This window comes from Perca fluviatilis, chromosome 12 (assembly GCF_010015445.1).
Source record: "Perca fluviatilis chromosome 12, GENO_Pfluv_1.0, whole genome shotgun sequence".
NCBI classification, from domain to species: domain Eukaryota; kingdom Metazoa; phylum Chordata; class Actinopteri; order Perciformes; family Percidae; genus Perca; species Perca fluviatilis.
The window spans coordinates 39,038,157-39,062,251 of record NC_053123.1 but is presented as its reverse complement, the minus strand read 5'-3'; the positions used below and the strand labels follow the sequence as shown (position 1 = coordinate 39,062,251).

At 42.1% G+C, this 24,095-nt stretch overlaps 1 protein-coding gene across 1 annotated transcript in view; it reads left to right on the top strand.

The window, feature by feature from the left end:
- LOC120569501 (titin-like) overlaps positions 1-24,095 on the top strand; it is a 276,128-nt gene that overhangs the window by 13,431 nt on the left and 238,602 nt on the right. Inside the window, 19 exon segments of the mRNA XM_039817355.1 lie at positions 4,826-5,113; positions 5,306-5,391; positions 5,485-5,705; positions 6,391-6,592; positions 8,745-9,185; positions 10,107-10,370; positions 11,469-11,582; positions 12,829-13,089; positions 14,219-14,281; positions 14,849-15,107; positions 17,863-17,932; positions 18,710-18,919; positions 19,958-20,100; positions 20,556-20,704; positions 21,484-21,711; positions 22,301-22,542; positions 23,036-23,268; positions 23,361-23,525; positions 23,625-23,793. Coding sequence (XP_039673289.1) covers positions 4,826-5,113; positions 5,306-5,391; positions 5,485-5,705; positions 6,391-6,592; positions 8,745-9,185; positions 10,107-10,370; positions 11,469-11,582; positions 12,829-13,089; positions 14,219-14,281; positions 14,849-15,107; positions 17,863-17,932; positions 18,710-18,919; positions 19,958-20,100; positions 20,556-20,704; positions 21,484-21,711; positions 22,301-22,542; positions 23,036-23,268; positions 23,361-23,525; positions 23,625-23,793 — 3,808 coding nt within the window.

Sequence of the window (24,095 nt, the reverse complement as noted above, 5' to 3'; positions counted from 1 at the left end):
ACAGGCCACCAGCACCGCAGAACCTCTCTACAGGCACACACACCACACACAACTACACACACAACTACACTACAGGCCACCACAACAGAGAACTGCTGGTCACAGGTACACACACACAACTACACCACACACACAACTACACTACAGGCCCAGCACCGCAGAACTCCTCGTCACAGGTACACACACAACTACACACACAACTACACACACAACTACACTACAGGCCACCAGCACCGCAGAACTCCTCGTCACAGGTACACACACAACTACACACACAACTACACACACAACTACACTACAGGCCACCAGCACCGCGAACTGCTGGTCACAGGTACAAACACACGACTACACACACAACTACACACACAACTACACTACAGGCCACCAGCACCGCAGAACTGCTGGTCACAGGTACACACACACACACTACACACACACCACTACACCACAGACAAACTGCTGGTCACAGGTACACACACAACTACACACACAACTACACACACAACTACACTACAGGCCACCAGCACCGCAGAACTCCCTCACAGGTAACACACACAACTACACACAACAACTACACACACAACTACACTACAGCACCAGCACCGAGAGAACTCCTCATCACAGGTACACACACACAACTACACACACAACACATACACAACTACAGCACGAACAGAACTGTTGGTCACAGGTACACACACAACTACACACACAACTACACACACAACTACACTACAGGCCACCAGCACCGCAGAACTGCTGGTCACAGGTACAAACACACAACTACACACACAACTACACTACAGGCCACCAGCACCGCAGAACTCCTCGTCACAGGTACACACACACACACACACACAACTACACACACAACTACACTATAGCCACCAGCACCGAGAACTCCCTTGTCACAGGTACACACACAATAACACACACACACAACAACAAGTACACCAGCACTGCAAGAACTGCTGGTCACAGGTACAAACACACGACTACACACACAACTACACAAAACACACCAACTACAGGCCACCAGTACGCAGAACTGCTGGTCACAGGTACACACACACTACACACACAACAACTCACACACACAACTACACTACAGGCCACCAGCACCGCAGAATGCTGGTCACAGGTACACACACACGACTACACACAAACCAACTACACACACAACGACACTACAGCCACCAGTAACGGAGAACTCCTCGCTACAGGTACACACAACTAAACACACACAACTACACACACCACACCTACAGGCCACCAGCACCGCAAAAACTCCGTGCACAGGTACACACACACGACTACACACACACAACTACACACACAACTACACTACAGGCCACCAGCACTGCAAACCCCCCACAGGTACACACACACCACTACACACACAACACAACACAACTACACTAGAGGCCACCAGCACCGCAGAACTGCTGGTCACAGGTACACACACACGACCACACACACACAACTACACACACAACTACACTACAGGCCACCAGCACCGCAGAACTGCTGGTCACAGGTACACACACACGACTACACACACAACTACACACACAACTACACTACAGGCCACCAGCACCGCAGAACTCCTCGTCACAGGTACACACACACGACTACACACACAACTACACACACAACTACACTACAGGCCACCAGCACCGCAGAACTGCTGGTCACAGGTACAAACACACGACTACACACACAACTACACACACAACTACACTACAGGCCACCAGCACCGCGAACTGCTGGTCACAGGTACACACACACGACTACACACACAACTACACACACAACTACACTACAGGCCACCAGCACCGCGAACTGCTGGTCACAGGTACAAACACACGACTACACACACAACTACACACACAACTACACACACAACTACACACACAACTACACTACAGGCCACCAGCACCGTAGAACTGCTGGTCACAGGTACACACACACGACTACACACACAACTACACACACAACTACACTACAGGCCACCAGCACCGCAGAACTGCTGGTAACAGGTACACACAACACCTACTACACACACAACTACACACACAACTACACTACAGGCCACCAGCACTGCAGAACTCCTCGCACAGGTACACAACACAACTACACACACAACTACACACACAACTACACTACAGGCCACCAGCACCGCAGAACTCCTCGTCACAGGTACACACACAACTACACACACAACTACACACACAACTACACTACAGGCCACCAGCACCGCAGAACTCCTCGTCACAGGTACACACACACGACTACACACACAACTACACACACAACTACACTACAGGCCACCAGCACCGCAGAACTCCTCGTCACAGGTACACACACAACTACACACACAACTACACACACAACTACACACACAACCACACTACAGGTCAGACACACACAACCACACCACAGGTCCGAACCCCATCAAAAAGCCCAATATTCGGCCGAATCCGAAGCCGAACCCTGGAAACGGTGCGTCCCTACTATGCAGTAAACTGATTTTCATAAAAGGCCTGAGCGCCCTTTTAAACGCCACCACCGACGTTTTTTTTCTGCAGCTCAAAGCGTCTTTTAGAACTTTTAAAAAGTTCAACTTTTCTAACTAAACCGCCCTATGTCGAGCGCTTTTTAGGCATCCGACCAATGACAGGCAGAGTAGCGCAACAAGAAGAACTGGGGAAGGAGCCGATAGAAAGACTAGTGCTAGTGTCAGAGCACAGCGAGTTCTACAATATGAGCGGGTGCTCTGTGTTTAGGAAGCTTTGTTTTATCTAACGTTAGCACTGCTCCATCTCTCCTTTAGCTCTCTAGCTCACTTGGCCGGTTTTGTTTTATCTAACGTTAGCACTGCTCCATCTCTCCTTTAGCTCTCTAGCTCACTTGGCCGGTTTTGTTTTATCTAACGTTAGCACTGCTCCATCTCTCCTTTAGCTCTCTAGCTCACTTGGCCGGTTTTGTTTTATCTAACGTTAGCACTGCTCCATCTCTCCTTTAGCTCTCTAGCTCACTTGGCCGGTTTTGTTTTATCTAACGTTAGCACTGCTCCATCTCTCCTTTAGCTCTCTAGCTCACTTGGCCGGTTTTGTTTTATCTAACGTTAGCACTGCTCCACATAGCACTCTTGGATACTGTAGCAGTAGCTGTTGGTATAGCAACAAAAGACACTCTCGGCTGCTTTTTGGAAAAAAATAGACAACACATGTGATCATGGCCCAATAAAGACATAATGTACTGCCAAATTTTAACCTCTTGGAATTTTGCTACATTTGTCTAGAGGGGGAACATTAAAGGTGCAGTAGGTAAGCCTTATGAAACTACCTTTCTGTCATATCTGCTGAAACTGACCCTATGTTCCAGTAGAACTACATGAAGCAGGTCATTAAAATACCACAGCCTGGAGTGAGATTTACAAAAATCCACAGCTCCCTGTTCAGATGTACCAATCAGGGCCAGGAGGAGTGTCTAACTGTTCAGATGCACCAATCAGGGCCAGGAGGAGTGTCTAACTGTTCAGATGTACCAATCAGGGCCAGGAGAAGTGTCTAACTGTCCAGATGTACCAATCAGGGCCAGGTGGGGTGTCTAACTGTTCAGATGTACCAATCAGGGCCAGGAGGAGTGTCTAACTGTTCAGATGTACCAATCAGGGCCAGGAGGAGTGTCTAACTGTTCAGATGTACCAATCAGGGCCAGGAGGAGTGTCTAACTGTTCAGATGCACCAATCAGGGCCAGGTGGGGGTGTCTAACTGTCCAGATGCACCAATCAGGGGGGCGTGGGGGTGTCTAACTGTCCAGATGCACCAATCAGGGCCAGGAGAAGTGTCTAACTGTCCAGATGTACCAATCAGGGCCAGGTGGGGTGTCTAACTGTTCAGATGTACCAATCAGGGCCAGGAGGAGTGTCTAACTGTTCAGATGTACCAATCAGGGCCAGGAGGAGTGTCTAACTGTTCAGATGCACCAATCAGGGCCAGGTGGGGTGTCTAACTGTTCAGATGCACCAATCAGGGCCAGGAGGAGTGTCTAACTGTTCAGATGCACCAATCAGGGCCAGGTGGGGTGTCTAACTGTTCAGATGCACCAATCAGGGCCGTTTTTTTTTCTTTTCTTACATTTATTCTCCCTTGTGGGGGGAGGGGCTTAGGAGACCATTTCTGGCTTTAGCAGAAAGGGGGGGAGGGACTGAGAAGTTGTTGATGTTAAAATATTTTGGCTAAGTCCTGGACCTTCACAATCCTTCCTACAGCACCTTTAAAGTAATTAATCGTGAAAGTAATCAGAAGATTAGTCGATTATGAAAATACTTAAATTAGTTGCGGCCGTTTGTTGTTGGTTGTCTGACTGAATATATTTGTTCTCAAGAGACACAAAACAAAGACACACAAAATGGACAAAATGGAAAACAAACAAATGTAAAGCATGTTAATCCATGGTGCGTTCACGTGCACCTCAGAGACGTAAAATTACGTGAAGGATTTTACGCCCTTGTAGCTTTTTTTTTTAACATTTAGATTTTTTGTTTTTCAATGTTTTTGATATTTTTTCAACGTTTTTGAAGTTTTTTATGTTTTGTATGTTTTATTCAGAGTTTTATTGCCTTTTTTCACTTTTTTTCTGCGTTTTTGTCATTTTTTTCTGCGTTTTTGTCACTTTTTTGCATTTCTGATGTTTTATCAGACATTTTTCCTAGCTGTTTTTGGCACTTTATCTGACGTTTATGTCATTATTTCCAACTTGAACCCCCCCCCCCAAAGACACTGAAACTGAATATATCCGTATGTTGTGTCCGTGCAGCGGAGACGGCGCCCCCGAGCTTCTCCCAGCGGCTGCAGAGCGCCGCCGTGCGCCAGGGCAGCCAGGTGAAGCTGGACGTCAGGGTGTCGGGGATCCCGGCGCCAACCGTGAAGTTCTTCCGAGAGGGAGCCGAGATCCAGAGCTCCGCAGACTTCAGGATCCTGCAGGACGGAGAGCTGCACAGCCTGCTGATCGCCGAGGCTTTCCCAGAGGATTCTGGGAATTATTCTGTCACCGCCAGCAACAGCAGCGGACGCGCCACCTCCACCTGCGAACTGCTCGTTCAAGGTGAGGACTTAAAATTTAGATTAGATACACTTAATTGAAGTTTTTGTTGCTTTTTCAAAGTTTTCGTCACTTTCAAATGAGGCCACGCCCATTTAGAGGACAGGAAGCGTGGACGTTTCATACCATTGGTGCAGCATCTGATGCTATCGTTAGCAATAGAGAAACTTGACGTGTGTTTGTGTTTGTGTTCAGGTGAAGAAGCCGTTCCGGCAAAGAAAACCAAAACGGTGATTTCTACTTCTCAGATTTCACAGAGCCGTCAGACCAGAGTGGAAAAGGTACGAAAAGATTCCATATACATCTGATTTAGGATATTTAATCTTGATTGTGTCTTGCCTCATTACCTCCTCTCTCCTTGTGTTCGTCCTCAGAGGATGGAGGCCAGTTTCCAGGCCACCACCATGATGGAGATGCAGGTGGAGGGCGGCGCCGAGATGACTCAGCTGCTCGCTCACAAGACTCCGCCCAGAGTTCCTCCCAAACCCATGTCCAAGTCCCCTCAGCCATCGCTGGCCGCCAGGGTGGCCGGAGGACGGCAACAGTCGCCGTCACCGGTCAGACACGTGAAGGCACCCACGCCCACGCCTGGCAGGTGGGTGGAGCTTTCATCGACAACTGTGTCCATGTTCAGACACTTTTTGCCTAACATTCAATCAGAATATGTGTTTAAAGGAGCCTGTCCTCCAATGAAAAACGCCCACATAAGTCGTTTGTTTAAGCATCATTCTGACCTATATTTAGGTTCATAGTGGTGATGCCCTCTAGTGGCCGTAGTAGTTATGATGGGAGCAAAGCAGGAAGTAAGGTGAGGCAGTATAATGTGCGCCAAATGTCCTGGTCGCGAATTTACGCCAAGACTCGCCCTTCAATCACTACTTTTGGCCAGGTGTCCATACTTACGCAAGGTAACGCAACCCGATTTGTACAGGTCCTAACCCCTGACCAATCGGCTATCCTAACCTTAACCACTCAAGGTCAATGCCTAACCCCAACCAATCTAGCTACTATTGAAGGCGGGTCTTGGCATGGCCATAGTAGGAAAAATAAATTTGGCGTCCTGATAAGAAGGCAGGTTTGGGGCGTGGATGGGTCAAACATACACAGGACATTCACCCAGGAGACCAGAGTTCATGTTCCGGTTGAAGAGAAAAGGAATTTTGGCACTTACCTACACCAAACCTTCCACTTCCATTCCTTTCTATATATTCAATCATAACAACATCTAGTCTAGAAAATGTTGTTTTTTATGGCTGTTGACTCGTAATCTGCCCCATCAGGCCGGTGAAGTCCGACGCCGATGTCCCGCCGCCTTGGAAGCGGGGAGACTTCGGGGCAGAGGCCAGCTACACCAGCATGGCCAGCATGGCCAGTATGTCCAGTATGACCAGTATGACCAGTATGACCAGTATGAGCAGCAGCTCTGTCACCCAGCTGGGCCAGGAGCAGCGCTGGGAGCAGCAGGTCACTGGTGTCAAAGAGGTGAGCGAGGGTTGGGGGGTTCATATACTGCCACCTGGTGGTCAACGAGTCCCGGGAGCAATCTGAGAAACCTGAAGGATGGACAGAACTCCAGCTTTTCTAAGATACACCCATAAAAAACCCAGATCATTCTCAAAATGTTTAAAAATGTTCAGTTAGGTGCCGTCTTTAACTACTTCTTACAGCAGATTATTAGAGTTACGGAGTATTTTTTATAATATACACTCAAAGATACCAGATTCTTCTCAAAAATGTAATTTAAAATATGTTTGGAGTTAGGAGTCTTTAACTCTTTCTAAGAGTCATAGCTCCGTAATTATGGAGTTATGACTCTCTTTAATTATTATTAAAGTAACTGCCTTATTAAAAGTATTAAACAACAGTTTCTCAGAGTGATTGACGGTGTTCCAGCAGATTATTAAAAATTATGTTTTCTTTAAGATACATGCAAAGGAACCAGATTCTTGTGTGGTGCCCCCCAAATTTTAATACCTGTTCAGAGTTAGGTGTGTCTTTAACTAAGCGCAATTTGCGTAAAAGATGGCACTCCTTTTCAGAGTCATAACACCTGTAGCAGATGTCGTTATTATTATATATAGAGACACAGAGACTACATGGAATAAAACACAGGGCTCAAGTTGTAGCACATATGAATGAATGATTGATATGAATTTAATTGGTTGTAACCAAAGGGTAGAGTCAGAAGCTTCAGCGTATATCAGGCCCCCCCTTCTCTTCTCACATTTTTAAGAGTAAGTAAGTAAGAGAGATAAAATAAATGACAGAAAAAACTAAAGAACATATTCACTTACTCAGATAACTTTCTACATACATGCATACAGTGTTTGCATATGCATGCATATACTTGCCTACATATATACATACATACATACATACACACACACACAGACACACACATATATATATACATACATACATACATATATACATATATATATATATATATATATATTATATATATATATATATATATACATACATACATACATACATACATACACGCCTACATATACCCATAAGGGTCAGTACTTATGTACAGTACATTAGACACATAGGTTTTGACATTCCCCAAATCATATATAAAAAAGCATATTTGATTAATATATTTTAGTTTTACACTGTCAATATATTTCTTTGACATTATTAATAATGTCCATCAACATGGTTCTTATATTCCTGGAACACTGACAATCTCTACATCCATTTATTCATATTTACTTTGTCTTTAATTAAACCTGTGGACATACGGACGCAAATATGCATATGACTTTCCATAAGCACTCCTGGAACATTATAAGACATTATAAGTATAACTGATGTTTCAGAGTAGCCGCTCTTATTCTGAAAAATACATTTGGCATGTATTGTTTTTGGAAAGTAACAAAAGAAAAGTATTCCTTTAAACCGTCCTCCGTTCTGTTGAACAAATTGCTCCTGAGTGTGAACCTTTGTTTTTCTTAAATATGGGACTTATTTTTTCTTCTATTTTGTTCATAATTTGATCATAATCACTCTCTTGGTTGTTCGTCTACCGTCTCGCTGTTTAAATGTGACTAACCAAGTGATGAAGACCGTAACTTTGCTGTTGATCAGACACAAAAATGTCCATCATTTCATTTACATCACTGTCGTCTGGATTTAAGGACCATTTCTCTGCTTTTCAACCCAGATTTTGTTTTCCATAATCGTATATTCAGTTTGCAGTTGTCATAAACATGAATATTCTTTATATACAAATTAACATAACATTTTTAACCCCAGTCCCAGCCCAGCTGTTTAAATTTATTTAAATCAAAAGGTGAAAAAAAGGCCTTTAAGTCTGCCCAGGCTGGACACTGCATACTTTTCCTGGCCGAAATTTCATTTGCACAACTTGTGTTTCACGTTTTTATCAAATGATGTGTTTAAAAAGAACAAGGGGGGGTTAACAAAGTTTGGGTTAAAGACGGAGAATCTCACCTTCAAGATTCAGAAGACTCCTTTGATCCTACAGTCCAGTCTTTTGTCTTCCATCCCTGTCATTTCAATACGAGTTAACCGCTTTTTCAGTTTGTGCCACTTTTTCTCCACTTGTTCAAGTCTCTAAAATACTTCTGAACAACAACGTTAATCCTTTTGATTTGGTGATTAGCCTCAAACTCTTGAAATAGAGTCAGAATCATCTGGAGCGCCAGATGAGACCAGTTTTACTCAGAACGACGAGGGATGGGATGACGCTACGAGCCACAAAGAAATGACATCCGACCATAACTCATACGTTGACTACTTCGACACAAGTTGCGAAACTTTTGACGGTCGAGACAGGATGACCTTGTTCAAAGAAGAGCAAGAGTCCCGAAACACTTTTCAAAGTTGTGTGGAGACGCCAACGGACAACGTAAGCAATGAAGACACAATAGACAAGATGGGTTTTAGTCCGTCATACATCTGTAAAGATCTCTTTAACCACAAAGACTCAAACGGAGAGCTGCTCCACCTTGACTCAACCGCCTTGCCCGGATTGTCCGATAAAGAGCGGTGTTGCTGGGATAATCAAGATGTCCGCCCGGCCTTCCAGCAGCCAGAGGAGCAGGTAGCTCTTCATCTGTCACGAGTGGACACGTCATTTTTTGGGCACTTTCATGCCTCTTTTTTGAGTTTGGTTTGCCACCTCACATTTCTGCACCTTCAGCACTCTTTTTGGACTTTCAGCTGATTTCAGAGTTGTTCTTCTTGCATGTCAAACAGATAAGCATGTGTCTTAAACAGATAAGATGTAATGTTCATGTGAGTATCCTGCGCATGACGTTTCCAAGCAGTCTATTATCTTAACTTGTGTTTTTTGGACTCCAGATTATGGATATTGATCATAAATGTGGATCAGATTTTCCTTTCTGCCAGTGTCCAAAAAACAGAATTAAGTGCTGATCCAGGTTTCAATAATCAGGAAATTATGATTATGCATGCAAACATGTAAACTGGATTCTCTAAAGTGTTGATATGTGACATTTTGTGTGAAGATTTGGTGTTTTTTACAGAAGCAGGAAGGTGTCGAGGGGTAAAATGTTTAATCAAATTAGTAATTCATGCCCTAAAGATTAAATTACACAAATTATTCTGTTCCCTTATTTTAGTAATCAATGTCAGTGGATGACTTTCAGTTGTGTCTTGGCCACATCCACTCATGGGGAAACAGTTAGCCTAAGTTCCAAACTGCACTCCTTTAAATCCAAATAGTTTTTGACAAAATCAATTTACTTTATTTATTTATGTTTATTTGTATATGGAGTATATACCATAGACCTATACCTGTCAGGATTATTTTAAAGTTTAGTAGGTATTGAATTCCACATGTTGATCCCCCCCGACAGAAAAAAAAACTGTCTTAATGAGGATTTAAGTAAGGGCATCTTACAATTCCTGTTGAAATAAGGATAATTGCAGATTTCCCCTCGTCCACCTGCCTGTCTCTGTTGTGTCCTGAGATCAATGTGCTTGCTGGTTGTGTCTCCAGGCTGAGGGAGGGAAAAGAGCTGGGGCAGTGGCCACAGTGGTGGCCGCCGTTGACCTTGCTCGTGTCCGTCAGCCTGTGCATGTCGAGGACAGTCGAGCTGAAGAAGAGGCTGGGGCTGTAGAGTTAAGGCAGCAGGCCGCCGCGGCCGCCACGGCTGCCGGTCAACAGTATCAAGCCGGCTGGACAACAACAAGAGCGCCCGCTGGTCAAATGCTCACTACTGCTCAGGAGTTCACTTCTGAACCAACCCTGCCGCTGCCTCAGGTTAGCGAGGCCTAAGATTCATCAACGTTACCAAGAGATTTGACCGGATTATCTCAATAATAATCTTTTGTTCTGCTCTGGCTAACAATTTTCAGGCTTCACGTATACCTTGAGATTTAACAAAATGTCAAAAAACAACAATCACAAGCAGTTCTTTTATTGATTTTGCTGATCAATTTAATTATTTATTGTTGCTTTACCTGTCCCTTCTTGAAAAAGAGTATGCAGGTTTTTATAATGTTCATTTGATTTTACCGTATTGACCCAAATATAAGACGACCCCAATAATAGGTTGACCCCCCTTTTAGGATATACTTTATTGTCCCCTTAGGGAAATCTGTTTTGGACTCAAAAGCTGCATCAATAAATGCCTTCACAGTTACTAAAAACAACAACAGCATATGAACAGACAATACATGCATCAATTGTACTGTGACAATAATAAATTGCACAAAGTATTGCACACATCCCGTGGTAAAAACATATTAACACATATTTCCATCACCCCCCAGTAAAACACCATGAAACGTTTGCACTATATCTACAGCCTCAACCAGCATTGTTAAGAAGTTTGACAGAGGTAGGAACAAATTAGTTTTTAAAATGAGACTCAAGACTCTATATTTGTATTTGAAAATAGTCCCTCATTTGGTTTTTCTCAATCTCTTGCGTCACTCTCGCAGAAGCGGACATTTTGGGGACCACGGTATGTTTTTCTTAGACTGTTGGTGTTTTTAGGATAGTCTTTTTGAGCTGGCCATCCCTCAAAAATACTGTGGACTCCCTGGTATATATTATATTATATATCTGTTATTATAAATAATAACAGAATGTAAAGACAATAATGACTCCCTAGTGTCTTCGATGATTACAGACTTACATAAAATAATTGTAAAATAAAATGATCATGCCTTGAGTACAATTTCTTAAAAATAAGCAAAATTATTTGCCAGCGCTTTAAGATAATAACTATAAATGTAGTAGGACAAATCTCTGGATAACCATGTCATCATTTTCAGTACTCAAGGGAATAAAGTATTTTTGTCCAGCTCTTAAGATCTTTCTGAGGTTGTAACGCTCCTGTGTTGGTTACTCCAGATTCAGAGAGCGACAGAAATCTCCTCCCATGTGGACACTGGTCTCGCCCCGTCTCCAGTTCCACATTTCACAGTTTCTAAAGTTTCTGTCCCAAAACACGAGTCTAGCTCTGAGGTAAGAGACGCAACATTGGGCAAGCAGTAAAAAATAACCTGCATAGAAAGAAAACACCAGAGAAAACATGATGCTTAAATAATAGAAACTAAACTCAATAATCCAACCTATAATCGACCCTTCGCTAAACCTGCCCCCCTTTAGTTACTGTTGCTAATGCAATACATATTTAAAGGACCATGCCGACTTATTGGGACTTTAGCTTATTCACCGTATCCCCCAGAGTTAGATAAGTCCATACATACCCTTCTCATCTCCGTGTGTGTTGTAACTCTGTCTGACCCACCACCGCTAGCCTAGCTTAGCACAGATCCTGGAGGTAACCGGCTCCATCTAGCCTACTGCTTCCAATAAGTGACAAAATAACGCCAACATGTTCCTATTTATATCTTGTGATTTGTATATTCACAGCGTGTACAAATAACAAGGTCACATGACACACAGACATCTTCTAACCATATATAAACTGGGAACTATATTCTCAGAAGGCCAAGCACTGCTGCTTCTGCTACTTGGGCAGAGTGATATTACTCCAACTGTTAGCGAACTCCAGGCAAACTCTCTGCTCCTCACCATGGGGCTTCTCAGGTGCTGCGAGCAAATCACTCCGCCCAAGTAGCAGAGAGTAGCAGTGCTTCGCCTTCTGGATTTGTGCTAAGCTAGGCTAGCGGTGGGTGCGTCAGACAGAGTTATAACAAGCACGGAGATGAAAAGGGTATGTATGGATTTATCTAACTCTGGGGGATACGGTGAATAAGACAAAGTCTCAATAAGTCTTTTTAAGCGACAAGTGTGTGACTGGAATAGAAAACTTACCAGATAGAAACCAATACAAACCCACAACAACTTGATCCCCAGCGTTACCCTGACACACCTGCTGTGACTCCTGTTGCTCCTCTACGATTGGACCGTCACTGTTTGGGGAGGGGTTTAGCGAAGGATAATTTGGTTATTACTGCTTGCCTGAAATGCAAACTTGTTGTGAACCGTAGTGATCAAATAATATCTATAAAATAACCAAATGATCCCTATTTAACCTTGTTTTTCTTCACCCCTTAATCAATAAAACACAATCCAGAACCCACTTTTTAATCCGGTTTTATTTAAAATTCCTGTTGTAGCTGTAATAAAACTAACGTTCCGTAGATCCCTCCCTGTGCTGTGGTTTAACACAATCTTTTAAACCAAACAAAATTTTTTTGTTATTCATGCTGGTGTACCTGTTAATCCTCTTTGGGTCGGTCAGGTTTCCATCGCCGGCTCGGCTATTGCCACTCTGCAGAAAGAGTTATCTTCCTCCTCTGCCACCGCAAGAAAGATCATCAAGCCTGTCAAGTCTCCCAGTCCGTCTCGTACAATGGCGGAGACCAGAGAGACACTGGAGCCTGTCCCTCCACCATTCAAAGACTTCACTGAGAAATATCAGAGTCATTATGGCACCGAGTTACAGACGGGGGTGGTGTTCTCGGGGGGCATGGAGAGAAAATATGAGGACTGGGGAGCCCAGGTTTGTAATCTAGTGTCCTGGGCTGGATCTGAACAGGGCAAGAAAACCTGATGAGTAAAACAAGTCAGAGAAGTTGTAACGAGTCCAAAACTGCAATAAAGAGTCAATGTGTCTGATCGTCCAAGACTTCCAAGATATCTCAGCAGTTATTAGCCAGATTATGAAGACAGTTCATGTGTATATACACGATCCCCATATGATAATTTCTCTGACTTTTATTAAGGAATCAACTGGCCAAATTTTGCACATCTAAAATTCAGAATTTTCCTTACTCCCCAGAGTTTGAATCCTTTTGATTGTAATAAAGAACGTTGCAACCGTTAAGTCAGGTTTTTAGAAGTTAGGTTGTCTTGATTTGTGTGAGAATCCAGGATTTACTTTCCCATTGCTGCTATGTCCATTATTTTTACAGTCTATGAGGTCAGATAAGTTCTACTAAGTCCAAACGAGCAATAATGATCAATGTTTCTGATTGTCCAAGACTTCCCAAGATATCTCAACATCTACTTGCCAGAATATGAAGACATATACACATATACACGATCCCCAGATGATGATTCCTAATATTTTGAATGAACTCTCTGACTTTAATTTTAGGAATCAACTAGCCAAATTATCCAAGTTTAACGCAAGAAATATCACATCTAAAAGGCAGAATTTTCCTACTCCCCAGAGCTTGAACCCCTTTCATTTAACTGACCCTTTCGATTACAGCACCACACCAAACTCTATCCCCACTAGTCACTCGGCTAAAGACTAGGCAGATTAAAATATATGTTTTTGTTGGATATGAAGAACATTGCAAACATTTGGGGCTACTCTTTGGACTTCAGTCAGGTTTTTAGAAGTCTGGTTTTTAGAAGTCAGGTTTTCTTGATTTGTGTGAGAATCCAGGATGTACTTTCTCTCTAATTGAAACTTTAACATGCTCGTCGATGCAACTGACAACCTCATTCACACCTCTTGAGTCCATCCAGCCTTCCCTCCATCTTTCTGTGCCTTCTTTATGTTGTAAGTCTTGTCCAGTGTGTGTTTGCTTTGTTGTGTCCATGTCATGGATTTTAGAAGCTCAAAAGGTGCATGTTTTGGTAAATTGAAGTTTGCTAACCAATCAGTGATGACTCGACAGGTGTTGGAGGCAGCAGCCGTACCTTCTGCAGGCGGCGCCGTGATCCCAGCCACGCTGGTGTCGGTATGTGGCTTAACTCTCCTCAAAACCTCCAAATATAAAATGTCTAGGGCTGGATGATATGACCTTACATCAAAATCATGATTCATTTAAACATTATACCTCGATTGCGGCTAGTGAACAATTATTTGGTTTTAGTTTTTTTACCTTCATAGTTAAGGTATTTGTTTTTTAAATAAAAGATTGAATATCTTCGTGATTTTAAAATAATTGAAGGAAACACATGCAGAAAAGAAGTATTTATGGTTATGTATTGAATATTTCCAACATTTGAAATCAAAGCACACATTGCTTGAAACTTTAACTTCTTCTGATTTTTTTAGTTGTTTTAATGTAAAAAGCAAATTTCCTAAAAAAGTAGATAATAAATACAGTAACGTCTTTGCAAAAAAAACACATTTTAAATATTGCCATGTCAAAAGTAAAACACAGGGGTTTAAAGCAGGGAATTAGAGTTTGTGTGCCGGTTAGAGGTTCAAAATTTCGATTACTTTCCAATGAATCGTCCAGCCCTATCCATGCCCCTGTGGACGAAAACATTTACTAAGAAGTGTTGTCTTTTGTCTGCAGGGTTTGAAGAACACAAATGTGACGGAGGGCGAGTCGGTGACCCTGGAGTGCCAGATCAGCGGTCACCCCACCCCCGTCATCATGTGGTTCAGAGAGGACTACAAGATTGAGAGCTCCATAGATTTCCAGATCATCTACGAGAACGGATTCGCCCAGCTAGTGATCCGCGAGGCGTTTGCTGAAGACAGCGGACGGTTCACCTGCACCGCCACAAACGAGGCGGGAACCGTCAGCACTTCCTGCTACCTGCTCGTCCAGGGTCAGTACCAACTATATATATACGCTCACCTAAAGGATTATTAGGAACACCTGTCAGATTTTTCGTTAATGCAATTATTTAATCAACCAATCACATGGCAGCTGCTTCAATGCATTTAGGGGTGTGGTCCAGGTCTAGACAATCTCCTGAACTCCAAACTGAATGTCAGAATGGGAAAGAAAAGTGATCTAAGCAACTTTGAGCATGGCATGGTTGTGGGTACCTGGCGGGCTGGTTTGAGTATTTCACAATCTGCTCAGTTACTGGGATTTTCACACACAACCATTGCTAGGGTTTACAAAGAATGGTCTGAAAAAGGAAAAACATCCAGTATGTGGCGGTCCTGTGGGCGAAAATGCCTTGTTGATGCTAGAGGTCAGAGGAGAATGGGCCGATTGATTCCAGCTGATAGAAGATCAACATTGACTCAAATAACCACTCGTTACAACCGAGGTATGCAGCAAAGCATTTGTGAAGCCACAACACGCACAACCTTGAGGTGGATGGGCTACACCAGCAGAAGACCCCACCGGGTACCACTCATCTCCACTAAAAATAGGAAAATTAGGCTACAATTTGCACAAGATCGCCAAAATTGGACAGTTGAAGACTGGAAAAATGTTGCCTGGTCTGATGAGTCTTGAATTCTGTTGAGACATTCAGATGGTAGAGTCAGAATTTGGCGTAAACAGAATGAGAACATGGATCCGTCATGCCTTGTTACCACTGGGCAGGCTGGTGGTGGTGGTGTAATGGTGTGGGGGATGTTTTCTTGGCACATTTTAGGCCCCTTAGTACCAACTGGGCATCGTTTTAAATGCCACAGCCTACCTGAGCATTGTTTCTGACCATGTCCATCCCTTTATGACCACCATGTACCCATCCTCTGATGGCTACTTCCAGCAGGATAATGCACCAGGTCACAAAGCTCGAATCATTTCAAATTGGTTTCTTGAACATGACAGTGAGTTCACTGTACAAAAATGGCCCCCACAGTCACCAGATCTCAACACAATAGAACATCGTTGGGATGTGGTGGAACGGGAGCTTCATGCCCTGGATGTGCATCCCCCAAATCTCCATAAACTGCAAGATACTATCCTCTCAATATGGGCCAACATTTGTAAAGAATGCTTCCAGCACCATCGAAGAATGCCACGAAGAATTAAGGCAGTTCTGAAGTTGAAAGGGGGTCAAAAACCCGGTCTTAGTAGGGTGTTCCTAATAAACCTTTAGGTGAGTGTATGTACATATATATATATATATATATATATATATATATACACATATACACATATATATATATATATCTGTGTTTTCCCTAACTTTGTGGAAGCCTTAGCTGCGCGTATTTGTCTGGGCGTATTTGTCTTAGGCGTCTACCCTCAAGAAAATGTTACGATTTGGTATAAAAAAATGCAATTTCCCCAAACATGTTGTTTTCCTTTGTGGGATTTTGTGTCTCTTTGTAGTCTTTTGTCTCTTTTTGGTCACTTTTGTTTTCTTTGGGGATGTTTTGGGTCTTTGTGGTCATCTCTTTGTTGTCGGTTTGTGTCTCTTAGTCGTAGTTTTGCTTCACTTTTCACATAATTTTGGACCGTTATTGTCACCATATCAGCGTCTGAAATGTTGGAAAAGCTAGAGCAGATTAAACATTAATAACACTCAAAAAGCTTAAAGACAAAACTTAAAGCTAAAGAAGTCCAACTACAATCATTAGATCTGAGAAAAGTATTTTAGTTACGTCCTTAACGTGGTGCACCTAAACCTGTGTTAGGGCTGGGACGATATACTCTTGTCCAAATTCAATTCTTTCACGAAACATGGGTGCCGACCAATTACATTACTTATATAATTCCAATTTGGCACATGCAAACAAAATCAACAATTACCATCAACAGTCACACAACTTAGCACCTTAGCTAGTGTTAGCAACAAGTTGTTATTTACAGATTAGAAAAATAGAGCCTAAATCCCCGGGGAACTACGCTAGCACAATGTTAATGAATAACTGTGGTTTCCGATACTACGCCGTTGTTTACGGTAATGTTACTAATTAAAGCACAACAGCAGACTACAGGGCTGGGATGATATGCTTTAGTGCCCAATTTGATTAATTCAAGCTACATGGGCGCTGATTGGATTTGTGTTTTGTGATTTTCATTTATTGCGATTCTACAAGTATTGGGATCCAATAGTATTGAGAATTGGGATTTTCAAAAACAAAAGTTGTATAAAACACTTTAAAAAAAAAACACATTTCTAAACACTACTCTCCACAAAAGAATGCAATGTTAGATGCGATGCCGGGTTTTAGCACATGATTAAAGTAACGTTACTTAAGCTGCACTATAGTATCTGCTGACATTTCAGCAATACAATAAATCCTGATGTTGATAGCTTTGGTCCATAATGTGCACATTCTTCTATCAAAATATCAAAGCAAAAAGATTTTTTGTTTGCCTTAATTAGATTATTTTGATAAAGATTTGATAATGAAGTGTTTATATTTCTTATGTTCTTAGACAGAATTTAGTTTACAGGAAACAGTTAACTCTTTTTGCCAAATAAAAAATTTAAAGTATGTAAAAATTGGCAATGCCCCAAAAACAGTGATCCCCAAACCATAATATAAACCAAACTGCAAATTTTGTGAACCATTCCACCCCTATTAGGTACTTTTGCTACATCTGAAAACTTTTCCTGTCCAACATGGTGTATCCTGCTTGAGACTAACCCTGTCTTTCTCCTCCAGTGTCCGAGGACATCGAGAGCAGAGAGGAGATCGCTGTCGTCACCGAACATGTTGAAACTGCTGAGAAACTGTGAGTCCATGAAGCTCTGTTAAAGTTTGCAAGATAAATAGATATGGTGATGAACTAAGTCTAGAACAGTGATTCCCAACCAGGGGTAGGCTACTTGTACTTCTGCAGTTGCCAAATATTGTTGAGTAGCTCAACCAATTTGATTTGATTGGAAGAATATATCAGCTGGAACACCTGAACACTACGAGATGCAGTTATGAAGTTATGTAAGAGTGCATGAAAACTAGTTAGCAAGTTTATACAGGTAGCTAAAAGTAATGACTGCTGAAATAGTTAGGAAAAAATAATGATTCAACTGTATAAATACATAGCTAAAGTAATGACTGAACTGCTGAAATAGTTAGCTAAAAGTAATGATTAAACGGTAAAAACTAGTTAGCTAAAAGTAATGGATAAATGGTGGAAATAGTTAGCTAAATGTATTGCATTAGCAAATGAAATGGTTAGCTTAAAGTACTGACTAAACAATATAAATAAATAGCTAAAAGTATATGTATAAATGGTTAAAACTACAGTAGTACCATTGCTGACCAAACAAACTTAAATATTGACAGTTCAACAATTATAAAACACATAACAGTTGGAACAAACATTGGGAGTTAATGAAGGGGTAGGCCCTACGTGAGTTCATCTGACAGCGCTGTGGAGGTACCTCAGACCAAAAAGTTTGGGAACCACTAGTCAACATGGTTAACATTAACTCAAAAAAGTTGACTTAAATATAGCTAGCAACACAGCTCGGTCCTGGTAATCCTAAACAGAGATTTATGTTTTCAGAGTAACCGAAGAAGGCAAAGAGGAGACCATGTCTCAGGTGAGCGCGGCCGAGTCAGATACTGCGGCCGCCGCTCCCTTCTTCATCACAAAGCCAACCGTCCAGAAGCTGGTGGAAGGAGGAAGTGTCTTGTTTGAATGCCAGGTCGGGGGAAGCCCCAAACCACACATCATCTGGAAGAAGGGCGGCGTACCGCTCACTACCGGATACAGGTATGGAATATCTTCAGAAACTACTGGCCGGGTTGTCATGATTCCTACAGGAAGATTCCCAAAGAATTTAAGTGATTAGGCGCCTAATCAGTAGAGTTGTTCCCAATACCAGTATCAGAAATGCCTCCAATACTGCCAAAAATGCTGGTATTGGTGAGTATGTGAGTCTATGCACCGATCCGATACCACATAATTTAGCCTAGAAATAACTACTTTATAGTTTATGTTGTTTTTCCATTATGACTGACTGTCAAACTAGATAATTAAAGTCATGTTGACCGTTATCAAAATGTCTATATCAGAAATATGGTTTTCTTTTTAACCAAATTACCCAAAAATAACATGGATGGTTTCCTACAACACTCTTCGCAAGTACAACTAATGATCACTATACTTTCATTACATTTTGAGTGTTTTCTTCAATTTTATAGCATTTTAAAACTGTTTCTAAACAGTACTCATACTAAACTTTGATTATCCATCAAATAATTCGCAATTTCTGCTTTTTTGACTCAAAACTTTGGTATAATTTCCTTTGAAAGAGGTTTATTGATCATTAAATCCAAAAATAAGTATAACAGTAGTGGTAATAGGTTGGTTAGTAGCGCGTAGACAGTACTGGTGGTAGTGGACAGAAGTGTCAACAGTCAAAAAAAAGAGACAAAAACATTGAAAAAGGGACAAAAAAAAACCAACATAAAACATTGAAAAAAGTGTTAATTTTCTATTTTGACCTGAGAGGACAACAAGTGCATGGTTGGCGTGAAGACAACACAAAGGTTAAAGGAAGTTCAACAATTTGTAGCAATCATATTACATCCATACAGGGTTAGTGGTGTTAAAACATAATATATATAGTTTTTTTTAATACACTAGTATCAGATGGGAACCCGTTGTCAGCCGATATGCATGTATGAAAACAATAAATAGTCTGAATAATGTTGTGTCTGTAATGAACACTGCAGCCTCCAGGGGGCACTAGCCATCATTATATTGCCTTTCACTTTAACATGCTCTTTTTCCTCCGCGATCCATCAGATACAAAGTTGCCTACAAGAAGGAGACTGGAGAATGCAAGTTAGAGATCTCCATGACCTTCGCTGATGACGCTGGAGAATACTCCGTGTTTGCGAAGAACAAGCTGGGAGAAGCCTCAGCCTCCGCCAATCTGCTGGAGGAAGGTACGTAAATAAAATCTAATATGCTAATCAAGTCAGACAGGTCAAACAGGAGGAAAAGACAGACGCTAGGGGCCCTTCCACACCTACCTTGCTTTGTCTGGATTTTCAGACTTTTCAGTTTAATCTCAGCCAAAATTAACGGTGTGACGTCAGATGCACATCCATTTACAAACCAATCAATGCCAAGTAAAGGAAGACACAGCACTCCTAGATAGATAAGTATTTCATGTAAAGTTCTTTAGTTCGCTCAAATAATTTGGATGCGAACCAAATTTGGTTTGACCGAATGTGTCCAAACATGAACCTTGGTGCGGACTTTTAGCTGTTAAAGGGCCCTAAGTTTGCAAGGACTTCAGGACAAGAAAACAAGAACAGCAGAGAACTGGTTCTTCAGTTAATGAAATAAGTTGCCTGAGCTGATGTAACTTTAATTAAATGCTTGGTTTTCCTAACAGAGGAATACGAAGTCTACATGAAGAAACAGGAAGAAACCTTTAAGACTGAAGTGACAACTATGGTGCAGGAGCCCAAAGTGGGAGACCTCCCCCCCGTTGTCGTTACAACAATGGAGCAGATGACCACCACCACCATTATCTCGGGACAGGTAGGAGCAGTGTGCAATTTTCTCGGGGGGTGTGTGGGATTTCACCCTTTCTGGTCTACATATCCCTGCCTCTGCTGAATTATTTTTATCCCTGGTGGGGTCAAAAGTGAGCGTAATGCGGCAATGACAGATTAGATTAGGCACCAAAACGACTTGTTAAGTTTAGGAAAAGCATGGTGGTTTGGCTTAAAACACTCTAACTAACGAGCGTTTCCTGGCTGAAAGCATTTTGTTTTCGCAGGGAAGTGGAGTCCGCACTCCGGCTAGAAGGCGCTGTGTTTTATATGACATCACATTCTGCTTTTCCATTTTAAGATTACTTCAACATTATTTTCCATTGAATATTGAAGTTCATAAATACGTGTCTTGGCATGGCTGGCTTATATCCATTGTATTGGAAGAGGGATTTAATTATTGCATTTTTTGTAGTGTTGTGCACGCTCAAAAAACTGTGCAAAACCACAGTTTTGTTTTGTGTGCAGAAATCTTAATGTGTAAAGTAACTAGTAACTAAAGCTGTAACAGATGAATGTAGTGGAGTAAAAAGTACAATATTTCTCTCTGAAATGTAGCGGAGTAGAAGTAGAAAGTGGCATGAAAAGAAAAGACTCAAGTAAAGTACCTCAGCATTTGGACTGAAGCCCAGTACTGGAGTAGATGTACTTAGTTATATTCCACCACTGATGATTAATGATTGTTGGTCAGCATTAAAACACCCAAATAAAATAAGAACTCGTAAGTACCCGAGTCATGTTTCTGACGTCTCGTCTCATCTGCAGGAATTCCATCTTTCTGCCATCGAGCTGAGGACCATCCAGGAGTTTGAACTCACCATTATGAAGATTACCTACAGAGATATTGTGTCTGAGGACGGAGAGCTGATGGTGACTGCGACCCCCACCGAGGCTATGCAGCCAACCTTTGACACTCCCGTCAAAAACTACAGGATCAGGGAAGGGATGAGCGTTACTTTCCACTGCAAGGTGGCTGGAATGCCACTCCCCAAGGTACAGAATCTTATATTTTGATTAACAAGTAGGCTCGCAATAGAGACTAACTAATTGCACATTTGTATCCAAAGGAATGGCGGCAACTAAAGATTTTTTTCATGGTGGTTTAATGTGCGGATTATTTCCTGGATAAATGGATTAGTTATTTGGTCTCTAACATGTCAGAAAATGGTGAAAAATGTGGATCAGTGTTTCCCATAAAGCCCAAGATGACGTCCTCACGTCTTGTTTTGTCTACAACTCAAAGATATTCAGTTTCCTGTCCCAGAGGAGAAAATAAACTAGAAAATATTCACATTTAACAAGCTGACATCACACAAGTTTACCTGTTTTTACATAAAAAATGACTCAAACAGATTCGATTATCAAAATAGTTGGAGATTAATTTAATAGTTGACAGCTAATCGATTCAACTTTTCAGCTTCACTTTCTGCTAAATCTTTTCAGATGAAAATGAAGCATCTGTTTTGTTAAGATTTTTAACATTTACATTTTTAAACGTTTGGTTGTTTTGTGACAAGTAATTGTTTAAATCTTTGCAGTTCTAATCCAAAGAGTCTTACAATGACGATTTGTCTTCTGCCAGATCGCCTGGTTCAAAGACGGCCAGCGTATCAGGGCTGGTGACCGTTACCAGATGGAAGTTCTTCAGGATGGACGAGCCAGTCTTCGTCTGCCTGTGGTTCTCCCAGAGGACGAGGGCGTGTACACCGCCTTCGCCTCCAACATGAAAGGAAATGTTGTCAGCTCTGGGAAGCTCTACATTGAGTCGTCCGGAGCTGTAACACCTCAGAGATACACACCACAGCCAGCCATGCAGAGGATCAGGTGAGGTCTCCCTCAAAGGACTAAGAAATATGTCTGAAGTGAAGAACTGTGGACGCCTGGGTATTTTGTCCACGGTGTCACCAGTAGTAGTAGTAGATAACTTTATTGTTCCCGTTTTGGCAATTGGCTTTGCAGCACAGTCGCAAGGCACTTCATGACAGGACGTCAGACATATGACACAAACAAATAGTCCATACATCAGACACCGACAGACATAACATGAATAACATACATTACACACTACAATACACTATACACCCGTGGGTATGACCAGGCCAGCTGGACATCTAGCTTATTTTGACTGATTTAAGGCTGTTATGGCTTGTGGTACAAAAGAGAATTTGGATCTGATCTTGGTCAGTTTCATTCAACCATTTTGTTGGAACATCCACTCCGCATACATTATGTGTGAAATGTAGCTGGTCTGTAAGAAATATGTTTAAAGTGTACAACTGTGGACGCTTGGGTATTAAAGACTCTGCTTCTTCCTTAGATCCACATCTCCTCGCTCTCTGAGCCGTTCTCCTGGCCGTTCTTCCAGCCGTTCTCCCGGCCGTTCTCCAGCCCGCCGGCTTGACGAGACAGACGAGGCTCAGCTGGAAAGACTCTACAAGCCTGTGTTTGTCATGAAACCTTCCTCGTGTAAATGCTCCGAGGGGCAAACTGCCAGATTCGACTTAAAGGTTGTCGGCAGACCGATGCCCGACACATACTGGTTCCACAATGGTGAGTAAAAGATAGATACATTTTAATTAAGGTGGTCTTGAACATGATTTGTTGGCCTCAAAATAACCAAAATCTGTACATCGCCTCCATAGGACAACAAGTAGTAAGCGACTACACCCACAAGATAGTGGTTAAAGAGGATGGTACCCAGTCCCTGATCATTGTCCCGGCCATGCCACACGACTCCGGAGAGTGGACGGTCATTGCCCAGAACAGAGCTGGACGGTCGTCCATCTCTGTCACTCTCACCGTTGATGGTAAGGCTGCATCTTGGACATTTTGTAAAACCCTGTTTTGAAGAGAATACTTTTGAACGTTTATTGACTTTAAGGTTTCCATTTTTCTTTCTTTTACAGCTAAAGAAACCCTGACACGCCCCCAGTTCACTGAGAAGCTGAAGAACATCAGCGTAAAGCAGGGCACTCTGGTTGAACTGGCTGTCAAAGCCATTGGTAACCCCCTGCCTGATATCGTCTGGCTGAAAAACAGTGACATTATCACCCCACACAAGCATCCAAACATCAGGTATGTTCAATATTAGCTGTATTATCAGTAATTATAAAGTGGCACTCTGTCATCCAACCTTAAAAAATGTAGGGACAATAGGTGTTTCAGTCTTTATACGATGGCCAAATAAGCAAGCTAGCTGCCTCTACTAACAGAAAACATGCTTGTAGGAGTGGCATCCAATGTTTATACTCAATGTTCCACATCCTTATCTGAAAATTTAACAATTCATCCAATATTTTGAACTTTGATTTAAATTTAATGAAGTACTTTGAGGTTTTTGATGTGATTACCTAAAAACTCATTGTAGTAAAAACCCA